The sequence below is a fragment of the Acomys minous genome (assembly GCF_964271855.1).
Source record: "Acomys minous genome assembly, chromosome: 3".
NCBI classification, from domain to species: Eukaryota; Metazoa; Chordata; class Mammalia; order Rodentia; family Muridae; genus Acomys; species Acomys minous.
This window is the reverse complement of record NC_140485.1, coordinates 111,530,485-111,553,555: the sequence shown is the minus strand read 5'-3', so window position 1 is coordinate 111,553,555 and position 23,071 is coordinate 111,530,485. Positions and strand designations below refer to the sequence as shown.

Sequence of the window (23,071 nt, the reverse complement as noted above, 5' to 3'; positions counted from 1 at the left end):
TTTTGTTACAGACTTTAGGAAAATTGTGGGTAGTGGAAAAAAAGATTTGTAACAGCCAGAAAAAAATGTACACACACACACACACACACACACACACACACACACACACAAGTTTTATAAGGCATTGTTCCTGGGGGAGATGCCTTAACACAAATGTCTGTTGAGTCCAGACAAAGAGCCAGTAACAGACCGAAGTAACAATCCACAGAAGTCCACTGACTGGAGCATTGACTGGGCTCCTCACAGGGGCAGGAATGATGCAAAGGGAGGGGCATCACTGAAAGCCCACGGGTAAACCCTTACAAAAGCGGAAGCCTTGAAGAAAAATGAGCTGTGGGCTAGCCTGGTCTACTTAACCACACCTTGTCTTATTTATTTCTTTATTTTTTAAACTAGGGCTTACCTTCATTGGAGAGGTTTTCATAATTCAAGAAAAAGGCTTATTTTCATATCCAGATATATCAGTAGAAAACCGAGTCTCTTTTTATTGGGACCACTGTATGCTTCTCTCTTTTCTAGAAATGGCAAAAAATCTTTTGACATCTTCTCTGTCTGTGAGAACAAAACTGTTACAAACGGGGGTGTCGCTTTATAATACATCTCATGGCTTCCACGAGGAGGAAGTGAAGAAGGTGCTGGAGCAGTTTCCCGGCGGAGCCATCGACCTTCAGAAGAAAGAGAATGGCATTGGCATTCTGACCCTGAACAACCCCAGTAAAATGAACGCCTTTTCAGGTACGCCAGCTCTGCCCTCTCCAGGTAGAGGCTGACACTAAGGTGTGGTCTGCTGTTGTGGCTGTCCTGCTCTTACACTGGTGAAGACATTCCGGAAAGTCTTAGTGTTCTTTGTAGATTGTATATACACACAGAAACAGTTTTCTATAATGTCAACCAGAATATGTTTTTGTAATTACATATATATTGATTTTTTTTTTAAATTTGAGTATAAATCTTGATTAAAAATGGGCACTGCTAAGCCAAATGTTTTCCCATCGGACTATGTTAACCATATAAAACTTTGGCATGCTGGTTGTCAGCTCTTACTATTAGGAAGCCAGGGGGCAGAGATGTCAAGGATTTTCTGTAGTTTGTTATAGCTATCATTGTTAGTTTCTACTCCTGCCTCTGTAAGTTTTCTTTTCTTTTTTTTTTTTTTTTTTTTGAGGTTATAATACAATTACATCACTTCCCTCTTCCTTGTCCTCTTTTTCCTGCCCTCTCATATACACCCTGCCTTGTTTTCTCTCAAATCCATAGCCACTTTTTTCATTAACTGTTTGGATCTCTCTTTCCCTGTGTGCCTGTGTGTGTGTGTGTGTGTGTGTGTGTGTGTGTGTGTGTGTGTGTCCCTAGATACGTAAGTGTAATCTGCTTAGTCTGTATGATGTTACTTGTCTGCATGTGTTTTCAGGGCTGACCCCTTGGTGTTGGATAACCAAGTGCTCTTACATAGGGAAGATTTTTCAACCACTTTCAATGTTCCTTAGTCGCTTGTAGTTCTTTGTTTACGGTTGAGTCCTCATGACCTTTCCCTTGTCCACATTGGCATGTCCATTAGTGTCATCCTTTTTCAGGTCAAATTTTGGCAGCCATGTTGGTGAGGCTTCAGGGTGTAGCTTCTGCCATTTCTAGAAGACATAACCACAAAGCAAACACCTTTCTCTGCCTCTTAGAGTCTTTCCGCCCCTCTTCCACACAACCTTAGGTGCAGGAGTTGTGTTTTAGGTGTATATGTTGGGACTGTGCTACACAGTTCTGCATTTTGTTTTTTTTGTTTTTTTTTTGTTTTTTCATGTTTTTATTGACCAACTATACTTCCTTTTATTTATTTTTTAAATTTTATTTTATTAATTTATTCATATTACATCTCAATGGTTATCCCCTCCCTTGTACCCTCCCATTCTTCCCTCCCTCCCATTTTCCCCTTACTCCCCTCCCCTATAACTGTGACTGAGGGGGACTTCCTCCCTCTGTATATGCCGAGGACAATACAGGCTGTAAACTTCAAACCCCTACCCAGATCTAGCCAATGGACAGGACATTCTCCACAGTTGAGTGGAGAGTGGGGTCTGACTTTCACACGTACTCTGGTGCCTCAAATTTGACCAAGTCCCCTGAATGAGAAGACCTGGTGGCACTCAGAGGAAGGATAGCAGGCTACCAAGAAGAGACTTGATACCCTATGAGCATATACAGTTCTGCATTTTGATTGGTTGTGGTTTTCAATATACCTCACTCTCAAATTAATAGCATCTTTTTCTTTTTTTATTATTATTACACACGCACATGCATAGATATATTAAGTGCAAGCTGCTGCATACATTTTTTTCTATTTGTATATAAATGTTTCAGGGCTGACCACTTTGTAGTGAGATCACCCTGGGAAGCTAATCTCCCCCCTCTCAGCAGTAGTTAGTTGCCTGTATTCTTTGTCTAGGAGTGGACCCGTGGAAGAGTTTACCCCCTTTCATGTTAGCATGTCTATTGGTATTGCCTTTGTTCAGGTCTTGTTTATGTAGTCATTTCTACTAAAAAAACAAAAACAAACAAACAAACAAAAACCTGTTTTACAGTAGCCATCCTGGTGATTTTGCTCTGGCTATCTTTCCACTCCTCTTACTTGGTGTCCCCTGAGCCAATGCGCAGGAGCTATGATGTAGATATACCCACTCTGGCCAGGCTCACTGCAATGCATTGACCTCTGCATTGTATTTGGTCATGTTTGGTTTTCTGTGATGTCTCCATTGGCTGTAAAGAGATTTTTGTTTTTGTTTTCTGAGAGGTAGTAGCTACATTTGTCTGTAGGTATAGGGATAACATTTAGAATGCAATGAGGAATTATTCTGGCCTAGCAAAATGGTGGAAGTAGATTCTCTTCTAAGGTCCATGACTTACTTGACTACCACCAGAAAGTTAGCTAAGTTTCTAGTACCAGACATGATTTCCCCTGTTGAGTAGACCTGAGTCCAAGTAGATAGTCCTGTGTCCTTAGTGCAGTGTTTTCAGCATTAGGTGGTTACCTTCAACCTTTGAAAGGCAACCAAGAGTGATACCAATAGTCTATGTTGTTTGGGGGTGGTCTTGCATGACCCTGACCAGCCATTTAGAAATTTCTCCACCCCGATACTTGTTCTTATGGGAAGCATTATCAGCCCAGGAGGCATGGTTTCCTTTATATATATTCATATTCCGCCCCCTGTGTGTGTGTGTGTGTGTGTGTGTGTGTGTGTGTGTGTGTGTGTACATGCTTATATGTATTATGTGTAGTTTCAGGTAAGTATAAAATTCATTGGTGTTATTTGCTCCTCCTCCCTTCTTCCATCTTGGCCTCCTTCCACGCTCTCTAGTTCCCTGTTTTTCTGCTTTCCACTTTTCGTCACCTGTGTCTTACTCCCCGCTCAAGTCCCGCAGCATCACCTCATCCCTTTATACCCTGATTTCTGAGGTTTCTCCATGTTGTATACTTGCATCTGAAGATGTGGAACTAGAAACTGCAAATGAGAAAGAACATGTGATATTTGTCTTTCTCAGTCTGGGAAGTGTCAATATAATCTTTTCTAGGTCTTCCAGTTATTTGCACATTTTGTGATTTCATTTCTATTTACATCTAAATAGTATTGTATTGTGTATATGCACCATATTGTCACTAGCCATCATCCGTGGCAGGACACTGGGTTTGGGCTTTGCCAGTTTGTTAGCTATGGTGAATAGCGTGGCAGTGCACAGGGTCGAGCAAGTACCTGGACTAGGATGTAGGGTCTTTGGGCGTGTGCCAGAGTGGTACAGCTGGGTTATGGTAGGGTTATTTTTAGTTTCCTGAAGATTGTGCATACTGATTTCCGGAGTGGCTGCACTAGTTTGTGTTCTTACATTTAACATTTGAAATGTTAGGCTCAGGAGCATTTCAAGAAATTTTATGTGTTTACACATAATTTAATAAATTATAGACTGTAAGTTTTCAGTACTGGGCCTTTATGTAAAGGCAACTTTCATTCTGCTTACAGGATTTAGGGCTCCTTGTTTATAGCAGTGGTGACCAGCACAAATTAAAACACTGACAGAAATGAGATACAATGTTAAATATTCTAGCAGCCATCACTTAGAAAGCAAAAGCAAATAGGTAAAATTAATTATAATAGTATAATCCATTTAACTTCCTTCATTCAAAATATTTTCAATAAAAATACCATAAGAAATTACATATGAGATGCTTTTTTATTTTCATAGTATGTCTTTGAAATCTGCTGTTACATTTGGTGTCTATCTCAGTTGACTACCTACATTACAAGTGTTCAGAATTTGCATGCAATTAATGGTGGTAGGACCATATATCCAGTTATGTAGGGGGAATATTAATTTGATGTATAATGTGCAAAACAAGTAAAAGCAGAGATGCTTTAAGTATTGGTGTTTTGTTAGCTTGAGTGAGGGCGAGTAAATTCCCAATGCCTTTGCTTAAAAATAATCAAAGCAGATACTCTAAGGCCTTTACTGTGTAGGGTCTCCTCCAACTCCTAAGGTTTACTGTACAAAGTCAAAAAGAGTGAGTTTAAAATGAACTAGAAGTATAGTTTTTATATTTATGGCCACCATTATTATCTAGACACTTAAATATCATGCAAAGTTTAAGATGTATATTTGTCTATATAATTTTACTCTTACCTTAATTGTGTGGATTTTTGCTTTCTCCCATACTTTTGTATGCAAAAATACTTTTAAAGCACACAGGGCATTCTTGAGAAGTTTCCATTTTAAATAAGTAATACTTAGATAGGATGATTTTGCTAGTTATTTGTGAGTTCATAACATTTATCTAACATTTCCTATAGAACCCATCACTACTAGTTACTTTAAAAATGGCACAGTAGTGATTACTGACCTTGTGGGATTTTTCTCCCAAAATAAGTCTTGTGTATTTTTATGAGATCCATCTAGTAAGGCTTAGGGAAAAAAAAATAGATTCTTTGGAAATTATAACCTTCAGATATGGTCTTTACTTTAGCTTCTAATTTTATTTTTCACAAGTAATGGAAAATAAAATTAATCATATTGCAGATATTATGACTTTGGAAGTTAACCAAAGATGTGCATAGATACAGGCTATTCATTAGCACTCAAAATGACATTCCTACTGTTTCGGATTTTAATTTATTGTTAAAGGAATCTTGTGTAGAATTTTGTAATCATCATGATAATAATGTGTAAACTGTTGACCTGAGTAGGGGTAGACCTGGGAGGCACTTTCATATTGTGCCTCAGGTATGGCAGTTGGTCGGCCATGTCATAAATTTATAATGTGCCTACCCAAACTTAGTCCTGCTGGAAAGACGTTAGAATCTCACTTTGTTCTAAATTTCTTTATAGCTGGTGTATCATAAAATCTTACAGTCATGTTATGCTCATAAAACTTGTTGAGCTTGTTCCTTGAGAAAATGTGTGTTTCCTTTCTTTACTATAGAAGTAATTTTTCCTTATCGCTGAATCCAACAGTATATATTCCAATTTTTCTATTTCTAGGACATGAATATGATACATTCTTATTTTTCTATCTAAATATATTTGTCTGTTTTCTTAAGATACACAGAGCAATGAATTTAGGATTTTAAGGCAGGGTGTATTTTATATACCTTGTTTGTATATTCTGTTGTATCAGCACACTAAGCATTTGGCAAATGCATGGTAAATGGTTATAAAGTATATGTATGCATGATGTTGGAGTGTTAACAGTTCTGTTTTTAGCAATCTCTTCCATATGTTCATGTTCTTCACTCATTTGATAGGTGCCATGATGCTACAACTTCTGGAAAGGGTAATAGAATTAGAAAACTGGGCCGAAGGAAAAGGCCTCATTGTCTGCGGAGCAAAGAACACCTTTTGCTCAGGATCCGATCTGAATGCTGTGAAGGCACTCTCCACTCCAGAGGCAAGTACGCAGGCCACACCCTCAAGGCTGCTTTCATCAGACACTGCTGAGAGTTATATTTTATGTGGCTATCTTATTCCCTAGTAGCCTTCAAGCTTGTTTTGGTTTGCTTTGTGAGAAATTATAAAGATAGATAAGGAGAACAATATGGGAACCCAAGTAAGTATTAATGTCTTGCCTAGAGGGTATCTGTAAGGCATTTTGGTTGGCACGCAGATGTGACTCGTCTTGTGGCCCCAGTGGGGCACTGTGGGCCGTGCTCGTGTTTCTGCTGAATGAGTGTCTCTTGCTGTGAGCATTGCTTCTGCTACTTCCCTCCAGCAGTGCCCTGCAACAGTCTCTCCTTTTCTAATTTGATTGATTTTTTTTTTTTAAATTTAAACTTTAGACTAATGTTAAGATTGTGAAAAAGTTGCAAAAATAGTACAGAGTCCCCCACACACATACCCTATGCCCTCTGTTTGTTACTCTGGTATGAAGGTTTCTCAGAAGCTTGTGCGCCAACGCTGGTACTTTACTATTGCTAGTGAAGCTCCACTCTCTGATAGCATATGTGGGTTCTCAAGTACTGAAGCTCTCAGAGGCCCAGGGTGGAATGGTGACTTGACAGGTACTAACGGTACAGCATGGGAACTTTATTAGTGCTAGACATGAGTTCCTAGCACTGTCTATAATGAGCAATACTGTTATAATAATTTGTATGGGTTCTCCCTACAAAGCCAATAACTGACACAGAGCCTGAAATGTACTTTAAAGCTGTTAGCACTATGCCCCAGGCAGAATCTAAACTGACACAAATCTGCTGGTAAACTAAACAAACTACTCTAAACCTCATAACATACATATATTCCAAGCACTTGCTACTATGGTCCTTAGGCCTTTTCTTTCTCTGCCCCCACGCCCACCCCATCCTCAACTGTCTTCTCTCCTCTCAACTGTCAATCTTCGCTCCCTTTCCAGGAAGTCCCTCCTTCTACTTCCTGTCCTTCTGCCCAGCTAATTGGCTAAACGGCGCTTTATTGCACTCAAGACATTCCTCCACAATTTTCCCTTTTAGACTAACAATAAAAAAAGCCTTTCACCTATACATTAATATCATTACACCAATATACAATATACACACATAAGAACCACAAAACAATCATTGTATTCACGTTTTACTCATAATGTTTCACTGTCTTCAGTCCCATCAGAAACTTGAGAAGGAATAAAAATAATTAGCTGAGTAAATAGGAAGTGCAGGATAGCAGCTTCCAAAATGAAAAGAAATGACAGAGACACCTTGCCACCTGAACAGTCACTCAAAACTCTTTAACATGTTGGAGCATCATCTTCAGCCTTCTGGCCCAATATATCTGACAGGCATATTTGTGAAGCAGGGACTGTTGAGGTCTTGCCTACCCTGTCTTGGCAGAGTTTGGCTGTCAACTCCACCTGCATCCAAGCTTGCCCGAGGCAGAATTCTGTCTATGGCAGAAAACAAGGACATTTTTGCCCAGTGGCTGGTTTGCCACATCTGAAGCATCTCCATAAGGAAGGTTCCTCGATGCTTATTACCTTCTTTTGAGGCAGGCTGGGTGTTGCCAGGAGTCAGCCTGTCTCATTTTCAGAGACTCCCCAAAGCAATAAAAATTTCTTTAAATGCCATATTGTAGATCTCTGAGGTTTTTGAAGACCTTATCTAAATATTTCATCTTACTGAACCTAGGATATATATTCTTGTGATAAAATTGAATAGTACAATGAATTAAAAATAAACTTATTTTACATCAATATCTAATATTCTATACCAATGAATTAAAAATAGCCTTGTGAGTAACAGTTAAGGCCTTAAGTTGAAGAGTAGAATCAATAATCTACTTTTTGTCCTATCATTCCTATATATTTATATATTCTCAGAGAAAAATGCCTGAGTCCAACTTCGTTCTCTTTCTGAATAAAACCAATAATAACACAACCAATTCCCAATGAAGATAAACATCCATAGCCCAAGACCTTACCCAACCCTCTTTTAAGGGAAATGGGATGGCGTTCTTTTTAAGGCTTCTTCAGGCTGATTTGGGACAAATAATACCTATGTAGGGACCCAAATAAAACTGGGAAAATGGTTAAGCATGCTATAGATAGTATTTGTGGTCCAATCTCTAAATGTTGAGAAATTCAGGCTTAATAAAAGTCCTGTGTAGGATGGTCCGAAATGCTGGACGAATCAGAATCAGGACTTTCTTCGAAGCTATTCCGGGAGATGTTCTGTTCTGATGACAAACAGCAACTGAAGCACTTGTAGATGGAACATGAGGAATGCAGGATGTCACCATATAGCATGCTGGAGGATGCATCCTGTCAGGTCTGATCCAGCATCAGTGTCTGGTACTTTAATTCTGAAAATAGAAAATTTCTCACAAGCATTATTCAGTTCTAAAACTATAAATGTGTGAGGTGTGCAGAATGCACAGAACAATTGAGGCTAGTTCTGTAGTTTGAATTCATGTATGTATAGACTGACTTAAGTTAGCAATCTCCTTTTCATCCAGGTCTGTTTTATTTTGACCTCTTTCAAAGAGGAAGTATAATATTACCATTACCAAAGAATATACAATCATTATTTGATTGAAATCAAAACAAGATTGTATAGTTCTAAATGTCCTTTTCTAGGCTCTATGGTGCCTGATGTATATATGACCAGGCCACTACCTGTCTCCTGAGAAAATGTATCCCGTTTTAGAGACAAGCTGGTTGCCCGGAACAAAAGAATAGGCATTAAGCCTTAATTAAACGTATGCATACCCTAGGCATCTCACACCTGCAGCTCCTTTGTGTGCTCATGATGGGTGTGTGCACAGAGGGTGAAGCTGCAGCTCCTTTGTGTGCTCATGATGGGTGTGTGCACAGAGGTGAAGCTGCAGCTCCTTTGTGTGCTCATGATGGGTGTGTGCACAGAGGGTGAAGCTGCAGCTCCTTTGTGTGCTCATGATGGGTGTGTGCACAGAGGGTGAAGCCTGCAGCTCTCTTGTGCACACTGAGTCCTACACATGCTTGATGTGGTTATTACTGGAGGAGCTGGAAAGGTGGAGTTGATCTCAGGGTGCAGACATTTGAAAACCACCTCTGCGCACCTTTGTCCAGTGTTTCTCAGCCACTGTACCCAGGCATTGGCGCTCGTCTTTTCTGTGGCTACTCAATAGCTACTTCCTCTACTTACCAGGTAAAGTTTCATTCTTCTTGACTTGTTTTCTTTCTTTAAATTTTTTTTTTAAATGTATATGCTTACGTGCACATATGCCAGTGTTTCACTTGCATGCATAGGGGGAACAAAAGAGGGCATTTGATCTCCTGGAATGAGAGTTACAGATACTGTGAGCTGTAGCTGGAAATTGAACCCTGGTACCTCAAGGAGAAGCCAGTGCTCTTAACTGCTGGGTGAGGTCTCCAGTCCCCTTGCTCCTTTTCTTTCTTCAACTCAAGGAAATAAATGCTTGACCTGGTAGTTTTGGGAGAAGAATCAATGATAATTCTTTCTCCTCTCCTTCATCCTGCTCTGCTTCTTCACTTTTGCAGTGTGGTCCAGGCTGACCTGGAACTCACAGAGATTCTCCTGCCACTGCCTCCCAAGTGTTGGCATTAAGGTGTGTACCACCATGCCTGACCAAATTAAATCCTACCCCTAGGTCATTCGGGCCAGTATTCATTTCTGACTTACGATACATTTATAGTCAAAACACACTCATTACATTATATGATTGTTACTTATATTATGAAAAATCTAGGAATCAAAGCCTTAGAGTGCAAGATCCCAGTGCTTATTCTACCTTCCTTAATTCACACACACCTTCCAGCATTAGCAGGTGGGAGTTGTGCTAATGGTTCATCACGCTTTTGTGTGTGGAGTGTCACTCTGTTCTAGGAAGCTGTAAGAGTCTTTCGTGGTTGTCAACTTGGTGGGATTTAGAGTTACCATGGCGACAAACCTTTGGGCATTCTTGTGAGAAATTATTAGACTGGGTTAGTTGGGATGGGAAGACTACCCAAAATGTAGGTGACACTGTTCCAGAGGCTGGGGTCCTGGTCTGAGTGAAAGGCAAGCAGGCTGACTGGGAATGTAGTGTTTCCAGCTGCCTCGTGTTCCTGCTGCCACACTTCCTTGCCATGGTGGACTAGATCTTACATCATCATGCCAAATCCTCCCGCCCTTCCTCCTTCCCTCCCTCCCTCCCTTCCTTCCCCCTTCCTTCCTTCTTTCCTTCCTTCCTTCCTTTACTTCCTTCCCTCTTCCTTCCTTCCTTCCTTCCTTCCTTCCTTCCTTCCTTCCTTCCTTAACTTCCATCTTTAGGTCTTCTGCACTATCAATGAGAAAAGTAAGTAAGTCAGGTTTGCCGTCTGACTCACCTTGTGCTGTGTGAGCCCAAGATCTGGGAGAGTGGCACACACAGCACCATTTACACTCAGCCTTAGAGAGATTGAAATGAAAACTTCGGTTTTGAAAAAGATTGGCCTAGTTCCTTTTCAAAATCTGAATTTTTGATTCTTATGTAATTTGATTCTTATATATTTTGATTCTTATGTAATATACTCATATTTTTCTCTTTATTTTCATTTAAAGAATGGAGTGGCTTTATCTATGTTCATGCAAAACACCTTAACAAGATTTATGAGGTAATGTATCTTTCTTTTAAAAATAGGATTTTAATGGTCATTGCCTAGGCTTTTAGAATGCATTTTCTACCTGCTAAGGACATTTCATTGGTGGAGAGTTACTAATGATAGGTAGGTGGCATCAGAGCCGCTGGGCCTGCGTGATTATTAGCTACCATATCCAGGCATAGAGAGCAAGCACTCCAAGCCACTGAGCCATCAGTCCTTTCTTCTAGATATTAATACTTATTTATCTCTTTGTTTCTGAGGCAGAGCATTATATAGCCCATTGCGGCTGCAGAATGTTAGTTAAGGTGACCTTAACTCCCCTGTTGTCATCTTCTAAGTACTTGGTTACAGGTGTGGGACACCACAACTGCCTAAAAGTTATTCTCATTTAATCCTTTCTATGTGGAAGGAGGGCATACTAAGAAATAGCTAGTCATGTTAGGCCAATAGCTTTACATTTTGCTTAGAATCTGTAAAATTGCATACTTTGCAAGTACTTTTTATCTACCTGGTATTCTCACACTATTGTGATACGACTTACTTTAGTACCTTTTAAAACAAGCTCTCGCTATATAGCCCTGGCTGTGCAGGAACTCACTAGACCAGGCTGGCCTGTTCTCTTAGAGATCCTCTGGTCTCTGCCTCTCAAGTGCTGGGATTGCAGGTCTTTACCAATGTCCTGTACATGTGGTTCTGTATAAGCAGAAACAGTAGGAGAAGCACAAGGCTTCTCCTAGTTCCTTACCTAGAAGGCAGCTGCAGTGTGCCTCACTGTAAACTGCCAGCGACTCAGGTAGGTGGTTTGCTGACCTTGTGTAGCACTAGTGTGAGCTTCTGGCGTTGGCCTCATTGCTTTTCTCTTGATGGTGCACAGGTTCAGGGATTTATGTCCTTGACGCTGCCCGTTACTAATACCGTGACGTGCTAAAGACTTAAGATGATACATATAATGAACACTCAGAATGTTCACATCCATTTTTTTTCCCTCAATATACAGACTACCATTAATAAGTGTTGCTCTGGTTCAAGGCTGGGCAATGGGTGGAGGAGCAGAATTTACTACAGCGTGTGATTTCAGGTAAGATTAAAAATTGCATTGCTGCAGACATAAACATAATTAGCACATGCTTGGATTTAGTTTTTGCCTTAATTTCAATATTTCATATATTCTTAAGTGACATAATGAAGTTTTTTAAAAATAAGTCATTAAAGTAGCTTATTTTTAATTTAGTACAATTACTATCACTCAACTATAATACATTAAAAAACAGTGACTTTTAATAAATCAAATCTGTATTTTCAAAGTTTCTAAGAAGGAAAGTCAAGGAAATATATGAAATTTCTAAATCCAAGAGAATTATTCAGAAGGAGTTAGCCACTGAGGAACATAAGAAACGGAGAAGAAGCTGGGCAGTGGTGGTGCACGCCCTTAGTCCCAACCCTTGGAAGGCAGAAGCAGGCCGATCTCTATGAGTTCAAGGCTAGCCTGGTCTACAAAGCAAGATGCAGGACAGCCAGGGGTACACACAGGGAAACCCTGCCTTGGAAAGAGAGTTGGGGGTGCGGGAGAGGAAATACGTATTGTGCTGTGCCTGTTTTCTCACCAAGAAAGATATTTTCTGAGATCCATTCCTTTCTGAGGTCCATGCTTTCACTATCTGTGATTTATAGTACCTTTATAGATGTAGGAAATTCTGGGAGCTGCTAGTTTTCCACCTTAGAATGATTTTCAGCTTTTGGTAGCTATGTAGCCTCAAGGTCATAAAATCTGATGCTTTGCACAGGCTTCTTATTGCTGTCCCAAGGACTGTGGGAGCAACTCGGAGGAAACCGCTGTATTCTTTTATATGCATGCCCTGAGATTCATACAAATGGAGTAAGACAGTGTCACACTGAACCGTTCTATAGTAACAGCTTTGAGAAGTCCCAGGAGTTTTAAGTCATAGCAAAGAACTATGTTTGCAAGAAACACACACACACTCACACACACACACACACACACACACACACATGTATGTATGTACGTATGTATGTATACATATTCATGTATATGTATATATATTATATATTAGCATAATGCTTAACCTTACTGTATAAAAATTATTAAAAAACTCTTAAAATTACCTTATCTTACCACTATCTTTTTCTAATAGAAATGTCAATAAAGAAGTTAGCTGTCATACTTTCAGCCTTAGGGCTAATCTTGGTTTCTTTTTATGTATTTTAAAAATACAGAACTTTATAGCAATACAGTTGACATATTAAATAACTCTTATAGAATGATTTGGTACAATTTTAAACAGAACACAATTTCAGGTTCTAAACTCCTTCCCACAGAATGTGCATTTTTAAAAAATCGCTTTTTAGAAGGATTTATTTTTTTCTTTTTTTTTGTAGAAATGTTTTTCTTCATTGTATGTGCCCACAGAAGCCAAAAGGGCATCAGACTTCCTGGAACTGGAATTCAGACAGTTCTGAGCTATGACGTAGATGTTTTTTTATATATACCTCCTATATAACTGAGCATAGATTCTAGTAGGTCACATGGTTTAGGATTGTACTGCTTTCCTTCTTTTGGAAGTTCTAGGTACTGAATTTATGGACGTGTTGGGCAATCTGCCTACCACTGAGCTACATCCGCTGCCTGTCCAGTTGTTATTTTAGTTTTGAGATTGGGGTCTCACCAAGTCCCTCAGGGAGGTCTTAAAGTTGTTGACCCTATTTCTTCCTCAGGTTTTCAAGAAACTGCAATTAACAATCTGCATAGCAGGGCAGGCTAGGGGTGAATCCTTTTATTCAGTGTTGCAACCTCTGCCTTTTAATTGGTAAATTTGTACTTGTTTATACTCACTATATGTATTGATATTTCATTTTTATCTACTACCTTTTCTAAAAAATTTTTTATATGCATGAGTGTTTTGCTTACATGTATCTATATGTACCACATGGTACTCTCAAGAGGGCCAAAGAAGGTCTTGGATCTCCTGGCACTGGAGTTACTGGCAATTGTGAGCCACTGTTGGTGCTGGATTCTCTCCAAAAGCAGAAACTGCTGTCAATCACTAGGCTATCCCTCGTGCCCCAGTCTAACATCTTAATAGCTCTTTTCCTAATGACTTGATTCTGTTTGTACTTTTACTCTTTTTTTTTTTTACCTCTTGTAGATTATATAATTCCATTTTACTTCTATTTAGTACACACACATGCACACACGCACACGAGAGAGAGGGTTGGGGGAGAGGCTGTTTTCTTCTAGTTTGAATTAACAGTATGCATCTTAAAGTGATCATCGCCCTCTGCCATATACTAAACTAATTGATGTAAGATGTTGGGATATTACACTGTTCATCTATATCTTGTGTCCTGCCCTTTAGGTATTATTTTTATTTTGCTTCTATGCATTGTCATGCCACATTACCTTTATTTTTGCTTTAGTCAACTATCATCTAAATAAATATACATAGTGAAAGTAAATTAGCATGTTAATTACTTATATTGTCATCAGAATGATATTTGGGTTCAATATGCTGCTTCACAGTGATTGCTGGCTTATATTAACATAATCTAGAATGACTTCAAAGACAAAGCACTGGGCATATCCATGAGGAATTACCTAAATTAGGTTAATTATGGTGAGAAGACCCTTCCTAGCAGTGGGTGCTACCATATCTTGTTCTCTGGTTCTGAACTGTATAAAAAAAGAATTCATACAGAGCACCTGAGTGTGCAGAGCTGCCCTCACACTCCTGTCACACCTTCCTCCCCATGGTAGATGCACCTTCCCATTTATCATGTTGTTCCTTCCTCGCCATCATGGAGTACACCCTTGTGCCCATGTCCTTCCTTCCTCACCATCATGGAGTGCACCTTATAACTGCGAGACAAAATTAGCCTTTCCGTCCTTACTTTGTTTTGTGTTAGGAGTTTTGATATCACAATGAGAAGAGTAATGGTCAGATCCTACACAGTCACTCCCAGGTTTTTTGTCAATAATTTTTAAGTCATAAAGGAAGATGAAATTTTCCCTAACAAGGAGTTCTTGTGGCATTAGATTAATTTATTTTGTTGTATGTTAATTCACTAGTTTAGAAACTAAGTTTTGATGAGGCAGTCTAACATTTTGGTTTTGTGTATATCAAACATAAATGTTCTATTGAATAACTTGTTACAAAATCAGAACCTAGCAAACTATGACTCAGTCAAAAGTGGTGACCTGGCAACTCCTCTGGAGCCTCCACTTACTCTCAGTCACAGCCTTTCTCACTTCCATACGAGGTTAACCCAATTCATTGAGTATTATCACAATGCTTGTCACGACTACCTGTTTTATGAACAGTGTACTGTAACAAATATAAAGTATGCTTTCCCATTTCAGCTTCCTAAAAGTGACATAGGATAACAGAAATAATGTGAGAGATGATTTAGCCAATTCATGAATAAGAAATATTTTGTTTTTCATTTGATAATTAAGGAATTGTTTCAGTTGTTTTATTTTTTTACTGGAAAACTTTAAAATCGTTTTGGTGTAGGAGACAATTTACTAAGATGTCAACCGGATTCATGGATAAAATGAATTTAAAAAAGAAAAAAAAAAGTCATTTCATACAACAGCACCCCCTGCTGTCATGACTTCAGACTGCATTAGGTTGCTGCTATGTGTTACTCTTTTGAGGAAGCTGCCACAGGTGCTGTGTGGGTGTTGTGAAACTAAATAGGACTTTATATATCAGTTGATTAAATGCTTTCCTTATTTTACCCAGAGATACAAGTACTTACAGAGTATATAATTCAAATATGTAATTATATAAATATAAAATATCTTTAAAGCATTCTAAGCTATATAGAAACAGGTGCTAATACACTTAATATTCTTCCACAGGAGCACAAGTTAAGAATTTATAGATATTCATTTGAGAAAATAAATAAAAATCCCTTAATGTTTTATATCTGGTGCCCTTCTTCGTTTGCTAGACCTTTGTATCATATTTTCATATTTTCACGTAAGACCACCAGAGACAACTTTTTTTTTTTTCAAGACAGGGTTTCTCTGTGTAGTCTTGGCTGCCCTAGATCCACTTTATAGAACAAGCTGGCCTTGAACTCAAGAGATCCAACAGCCTCTGCCTTCCAAGTGCTGGGACCATTGGTGTTCATCACAAGTCACTATTTAATTGTTGATAATACTTTGTCATTTTAGAGTTTGATGCATATTGGTATCTTACTAAGAATTTGCTATGATATATGTAATCATATCTCTTCTCTTATCAGATATATGCAATAACAAAACGGATGCATTTTTAAAACAGCTTTTCAGGAAAGCATGGCCACTGTTATGCCCATGATGCGGTTAATAGTTGAACATTTTTAGCACCTGTATATGCTAGGGATAGCCATCTACAAAACATGATGTCTTATGTCTTAGCTTTCTAAATTTTTTTCTATTACTATATATTTGTTATTTGTAAAGAATGTACCCACAGCTAATTCTGGTATTCCTTGTCCCAGATCAGGATTTTGCACTTGTTGTCAGTTACCTGTAGTCAACCACAATCTAAAGGTATTAACTGTAAATGTCCAGAAGGAAATACTTCTTGAGTTTGAGGTGGCATGCTCTTCTGAGTGGCCTGGTGACATCGCATGCCATTCCACTGTCTGCTTAGTGGTGAACTATCCCTTGTACAGTACAATGTCCATACCTGCCTGTTGGTCATTAGGAGCTGTCTAGGTTATCAGAGCCTCTCTGTCGTGGTATCACAGAATCTTGAACTCACACAATTTTGTTTTGTTTTGTTTTTTGGTTTTTGAGACTAGGTTTCTCTGTATAGTTTTGGTTGTCCTTTACTTGCGTTATAGACCAGGCTGGTCTCAAACTCACAGAGATCCAACTGCCTCTGCCTGGGATTACAGGCCTGCACCAGCACACCTGGCACTTAAAATGTCATTTTTCTTTCTTTTTTAATGTCATTGGTGTTTTGTTCTGCATGTATATCTGTGTAAGGATGTCAGATCTTGGAACTGGAGTTATAGACAGTTGTGAGCTGCCATGTGGGTGCTAGAAATTGAATGCTGGTCCTTTAGAAGAGCAGCTTCCTCACCATCATGGAGTGCTCTTTACCACTGAGCCATCTCTCCAGGCCCGCAATTTTTATTTTACTTAATAATTGCTGTAGAATACAAGAACAGTGATACTGGGAATCTTATTTCAGTATACAGGTAAAATTGGTCTATTTTATTATTCATTTTAATGTTTTAGCTGTACTTCATCAAATCAGACTTTCTTATGGTTTATATCTTTAGGGGAATTACATATAGGATTTGGTCCTAGGCGCATTATCATCTATAGAGGAAGAGGAGATAGTAGAATCAACTTTTGTTAAGTGAAGAAGAAATTGAAAAGCATCATCCTGGATTATTGAGCCCTTTTTAGAGCTATGTCCCAAGAGCAGCTATAGCATTTAAAGTGAGGGTTCCTACAGAGGATTGCCTGCTGCGTGGCCTTCATCACTAGCGCCAGTTATAAGGAAGTTAGTACCTTTTATAGTATAATATAGGTCGCCTTAGCTGAGTCTCCCATCCCCTCCAGCCGCCCCCAGTGTCTTAGCAGTTATCTCTGTGATACAGTGTTTTACTTGAGTGTCTGTGAACACCAAAAGCTTTCATATGCACTAAAATGCTAAGTTCTTATTGAAGTATGTATTCGGGCTCTTTTTAGCCTTCTGACTTTCCTAGCTTTAGTAGTTGCCTGGAGTTCATGCAACTGGCATTGTCATCCAAGCTGTCTTCTCTTCGGAAGCCGAAGATAACTAATATGAACAGTAGACTTTTCCCAACCCCAGGCAGCAGCTGGTAATAGATTTAGTTAATGCAACTGTCAAACAGTGTCTTGAATCAAAACCTTTATGTAAGTCTTTCCAAGTGAAAATGGCCTTGAAAAGGGGGTAAAGAAATAACCCAACTAGATGAGTATTGCCAAGTTCATATTAGTTCTTAAAAAATTGTACTTCAAGGAGATATTCCAGTTACGCACTGTCTACTCTGTCTCACTTAACCTTCATAACACCAATGCTTTAAATTTTCTATTTATGTTGTTACCTATATTGCCTACTTTCCTTTAAGAAACCTTAAAGCATAAGTGTTTGCTTTTGCTTTTGCTTTTTCCCCTCTCATAATCAGTTTGATTCTTGTACTTCAGCCCCATGTGTAGATGAAAAAGCATCATTTTCTTATTTGGAGAGACAAAAACATGCATCATGTCTCCATCCATGTAACCATCATTGAAGGACAGCACACTACCATACTGGGCTTTAATTTTGCATTCATTAAGGAGTATGTAATACTAGACAAGGTAACAATTTAGAATCCTAGCAGATACACTGTTACTGTGCTGTTCTGCTTAGCAATTCTACTAAAACATAGCTAAGACACAAAGTTTATTATATGTGAGGCTACAAAACTTATAACTTCAGTATTTCTAAGTAAAAGTACAACATAAAACAGTATCATAGGTCTAAAAATAAAACATACAGTTCCTCTTATTTTATTTATGAAGGAATGGAAAGTACACATTCTAAATATTCATAGTATAAGGACACACTTGATGCCTAATGGTTCTAAGGCATGAATGCTGTTGACTGACAACTGCTTTCTAGACAAGCAAGCTCAGGTCAAGAGAGGCCAAGTGACTTCTTAGGGTCTAATAATGACATTCCTCCTCCTGTCTTGGGGAGAACTAGGCTATCTGTCCTTCCTTGTGACCTGCGCTACTATAAGGGCCACGCGGCAGGCAATCCTCTCTAGGAGCCCTCACTTGAAATACTACAGCTGCTCTTGCTGGGTGGATATGAAAAAAGCTTTTCAAACTTCTATGGTGAAGAATCAATTTCTTCACTTAAAGAAAAATTGTTTCTATTAGCTCCCCTTTCTCTATAAAAGATACAGCTTAGCTGTGCTCTGTGGGGTGCAATGTGCAGCCAGAGAGGCTGTGTTAGGGTGTCCAGCCCTGCAGTGTGGCTGTGGCTCCATACACCCCACAGGAATGCTCTGCAGCCTGCTAGTTCAGTGCATAGTACATCCTTTATCACGGGCCACTATAGCTTTCTTCATCAATGAACTTCTAAAAACCAGCTTTCTTTTATACATTTTATAAAAACTTCCTGCTTAGTAAAGTTTGTTAAATTCATTAAAAAATGTTCTTGGATATGTTTGCCAACCCTGACTTAGGGTTAACTCAGGAGAAAGCAGTAGCATCACAGAATAGCCTTTCCAGGGGTCACCGTTTGATCTGCATCCCCTGTCAAAAGTATCAGACAGGCTCAGCCATCTCTGAATTCACTCTCTGGGTCCCACATGGCAGAAGGGAGAACCACCTCCCGCAAGTTGTCTTGAGACTTGCACGTGTGTGCTGTGGTGGGTGTGTCATCATATATACACACAAAGTAGTAGTCTCTGCCCCATGTGGGTAGTTTTCTTTCTATAACTGTTCCATCCAGATAGCTGTAAGGAATATACTAACACCTAATGAATTTCATCACCTTCTTACCATTGTCAGTAGCACATAGAACTTTTATATCAAAGGGAGTTTTGATATAAAATCACTAAGGTTTTATAAGTTGAATATTATGTCTTTATAATTATAAGGGTCTTCAATATAGATTCTCCCTAGCAATAAGCATTCCAAGGTGATAGTAGGTAACTGCATGTGAATGCTGGAATGAATTTTAGAATGGAGCCATTTCTATTTTCAAATATATCACCTTATTGATTCAATCAATTTCTCTTAAATTGTATTTTCCAAGACTTGAAATTTTATACTTTAACATTGTGAGGCTAATAAAGGATCTTGTAAAATGTCCCCTGCTGAGTCCTATGTATTTCTGTCACTGTTGAGATACCTTTTGTTGTCATCAGTGGATTTTTAAAATTATGTTTTATGTATACTAAAAGGTATGTCAACACAAGCATACTAGCTATGTAATATATAAAGAAAATATGCCAGATTATAATGCATCATTTTTACTGGGATTACTGGAGGATTTGCTATTTGTAAACTAAGACTCTACTTGGGGCAGTAAGATGGCTGGGTGTATGAAGTGACTTCCCAGTCCCATCCACAAGATTCATGTGGTGAAAAAGAAAATCTCCGTATATAGCCATGGCAGGACATGAAAAATAAATGTGATAAAAAACTTTTTTAAACATACAAAATTGACCTGGTAATCTAAGGATGGTTGCCTAGGCTTTTTAGAAGCAAAGGATTGCTAACACATGGCCGCAGTAATAACTTGTGCAGTGTTTCCCACACTGTACCAACATCCAGTGTCTTACTAATACTTATGTTCAATTCTAAATAACTTTACTCCTTACATCATCATTTTCTCAGTTGTGGTCATAGCTATACCAACACATGGCAATTCCAATATTTTGTTTTAAAACTGGCAAATTTAAGTAATCCTGAGATGGGGCTCAAGAGTAGCAGGCATTTCTATTTTCACAACTATTAGATATTGTAGTTTGAAAATTCAACTCCTTTCCAAATTTTTGGCAGATTCCTGTTGTATGAGGATAGATTCAGGTTCTTTTGATGAGGCTTGCTCTGCTTGGTACCCATTTAAAAGCTGTTTATTAAAAACATGTCCATAGTCTTTGACTGTGGAAGCACTTGCTCATCATTGTGACAGATTCTTGGTGGAAACTGACCTATTTGAGGAGGACGTTTCCCAGTGGGTTAGTAGGCTTTTGCAGGAATTCTCCACTGCAGTGTTTCACAATGAAAGGTCAGGCTGCAGTTTAAGAACTGAGTCATCCACAGTTGAATTGGATTGTGCTGGAAAGGTAGATCACTTTAACGCTTGTATTTTTTTTTAATAATCAGCAGTTTTGAAAAGTTATTCTTAAGAAAAATTAAACTTCAATTTGACAGGTCAAATTATAATGAAAAACCTTCTGTTGTCGCATATAAGAAAAACAGTGCACAGGAAATACTTGGAGACACTGTAGAACGTTAGTGTGCCGAGTATATGAGGAACTGGCAGATTCCTTTTCTACACCCAATTTCTATGTTAACTCCATTCACTTCCCGTTAAGACTTAACCCTAGGCCCCCTGTATATGCTCATAGGGTATCAAGTCTCTTGGTAGCCTGCTATCATTCCTGAGTGCCACCAGGCCTCCCCTTCCAGGGGATGTGGTCAAATTTGGGGCACCAAAGGTCCCCCTCAGTCACAGACATAGGGGAGGGGAGTAGGGGGAAAGCGGGAGGGAGGGAGGAATGGGAGGATCCAAGGGATGGGATAACAATTGAGATGTAATATGAATAAATTAATAAAATATTTAAAAAGAAGACTTACCATAGTCATAAAAACACTGGTTGTGTCTAAGTCCAACAGGAACTTCCTGCTGTCAATCCAGCCCAAGCTACTACATCTTCCTTACTGCTGTTCTTGCTTCTGTTTCAGTCTAGCAAATTGTGCCATGAGATAAGCACCCAGACACCAAAGCCAAAGATCTGGGGTCAAGTTCTAGTGCTACCAAAGCTGTGTGCCTTTGCCTGAGCTATTTAGTTTCTATTCCATGTTTCTTCAACCATAAAAAGAGTGTTTGTGTCACAGTTACTCTGAGAATTTGGTAACACTGAAGGAACTTATGTTAACAAATTCTAAGTTCTTTGCCAAGTTTGGAAAAGCTAAAACAAAAATGTCAAAAGAAAGTATTTGGTGACTAGTACGCCTAGCTGAGGACATTTTCCCACATTCTATATCAGTGAAATCTTGTCAGACCAGGGGCACTGACAGGTCTCATATACACATGGAGTTACAGTTTTTCCTTTTTGTTTTTACAGGTTAATGACTGTGGACAGTGTGATCAGGTTTGTCCACAAGGAGATGGGTATAGTTCCAAGCTGGGGTGGTGCCAGCCGGCTGGTTGAAATCATTGGCAGCAGACAAGCTCTCAAGGCACTAAGTGGAACGCTCAAACTAGATTCCAAGAAAGCTCTAAGTATTGGCTTGGCTGATGAGGTCTTACAGACTTCAGATGAAGCCAAGGCTCTGGAAGAGGCAGAGGAGTGGCTGGAGCAATTTGTCAGTGGACCTCCAGAAGTCATCAGGGGCTTAAAAAAGTCTGTCTGTTCAGGCCGAGAACTGTATTTAGAGGAGGCATTACAGAACGAGCGAGATGTTTTGGGAACACTGTGGGGTGGACCTGCAAATTTAGAGGCTATTGCTAAGAAAGGAAAACACATTAAATAGTTTTAAAAATGTGGGTATATTATAAGTGAAGCCGCAGTGAGGACGTGTGGAAGGAGTGCTAGGGAGCAGCATAGTCCACCTGAAGCTGCCTGCCAACATGCTTGTTTTAGGTGGCGTTTTCTCCTTTAAAATCATTTAAGCCGCGTCTACAATTTCTACATTGCTGTAGTATCATCTTTTGTTACAGGCTTCTTTTAAGCCTGGATCTTACACTTTCTGTGTAGCCAAAGGCAGTCTTGAATTCCTCATCCTCCTGCCACCACCTCCCAAATGCTGGGCTGCGTGTCTGGCCGATTTGTTCTTTCTAAAGTTGAAGTACTTTTAAAAAACAAAACAAAATAAAAAGACCTCAGTAAATCTTTCATTTGAAGCAAAAAGCAGGGAGTGATTAGAGGGGCATGTAAGAAATATTAGTCATTTTCGTCTGAATACTTAGGATACTGATGGGAAATGGTCCTTCATTTAAAAAAGGGGGAGGGGGTGTACTGCCTCTGAATTTTAAGCCTTAAGTGGTTTTTTTTTCCAGCTGATTTCTCTTATAAAAGACCCACTAGACAGTGAAAGTCACTATTCAAAGCACTCACTGGCTGTACAAAGTAGTGTTGCATTGTGTCCTGGAATTCTCAAACTAACAGTAAAACAGTAGTGTTGATGGGGTTTTAAAAATGAAACTATTAAAGATTCAGGAAGCATCTTTAAATGTTAATTTTCATTTTCACCAGATATTATAATGATACATAATTTTAATTTTTGTGTTGCTATCTTTTAATTAAACTAAATAAAAGCATTTGCTCATCCCAGAATTCACTTCTTTAAAAATGTATGTCTAAGAATTAAGTTTTCCTAACCAGTCTCAACAACAGGAAAAAGACAAAGTATTGACTATTTTTAATTTTTGTTGTTATTTTAGCATTCCATTAATAAAGGAAATTACAAGTTCTTAAGGAAAAGATCCCATTTTCTAAAGGAATCATGGACATGTTTTCTCCAGAGACCAATTCTCAGCTCTGTGCTCATCAGTACTCCTACCTTGCCAAGGCAGTCTACAGGATCCATAACACTATGTATATGCTTTCTGTGTAGCCCAGACAGTAGCTAATACCACTGACAGAGACTGGTAAAGGAAATATAAAATAAATGGTACTAGATGCTTGAGAAAGGTATATCTCCCAGCCTTTGGGTCTTCTTAAAATCTTTAAAAATAAACATACTTATTCAGAACACAATGACTGTAGATGCCTCCTCTTTACGTACACTGTTCT

The 23,071-nt window shown here is 38.9% G+C and overlaps 1 protein-coding gene and 1 long non-coding RNA gene across 2 annotated transcripts; both read left to right on the top strand.

Annotated features, from left to right (window-relative positions):
* Positions 1-500: 500 nt before the first annotated feature.
* Positions 501-22,612, top strand: ECHDC1 (ethylmalonyl-CoA decarboxylase 1; the record flags this gene model as incomplete). The annotated part of the gene is made up of 5 exons (XM_084777430.1): positions 501-735; positions 5,781-5,923; positions 10,524-10,576; positions 11,562-11,642; positions 21,401-22,612. The coding sequence occupies 5 exons, from the start codon at positions 501-503 to the stop codon at positions 21,807-21,809; spliced, it is 921 nt and encodes a 306-aa protein (XP_084633556.1). The 3' UTR covers positions 21,810-22,612.
* On the top strand, positions 11,676-20,453 carry LOC311595074. The gene is made up of 2 exons (XR_014778306.1): positions 11,676-11,794; positions 11,836-20,453. It is a non-coding gene; the product is annotated as an uncharacterized lncRNA (long non-coding RNA).
* Positions 22,613-23,071: the final 459 nt, after the last annotated feature.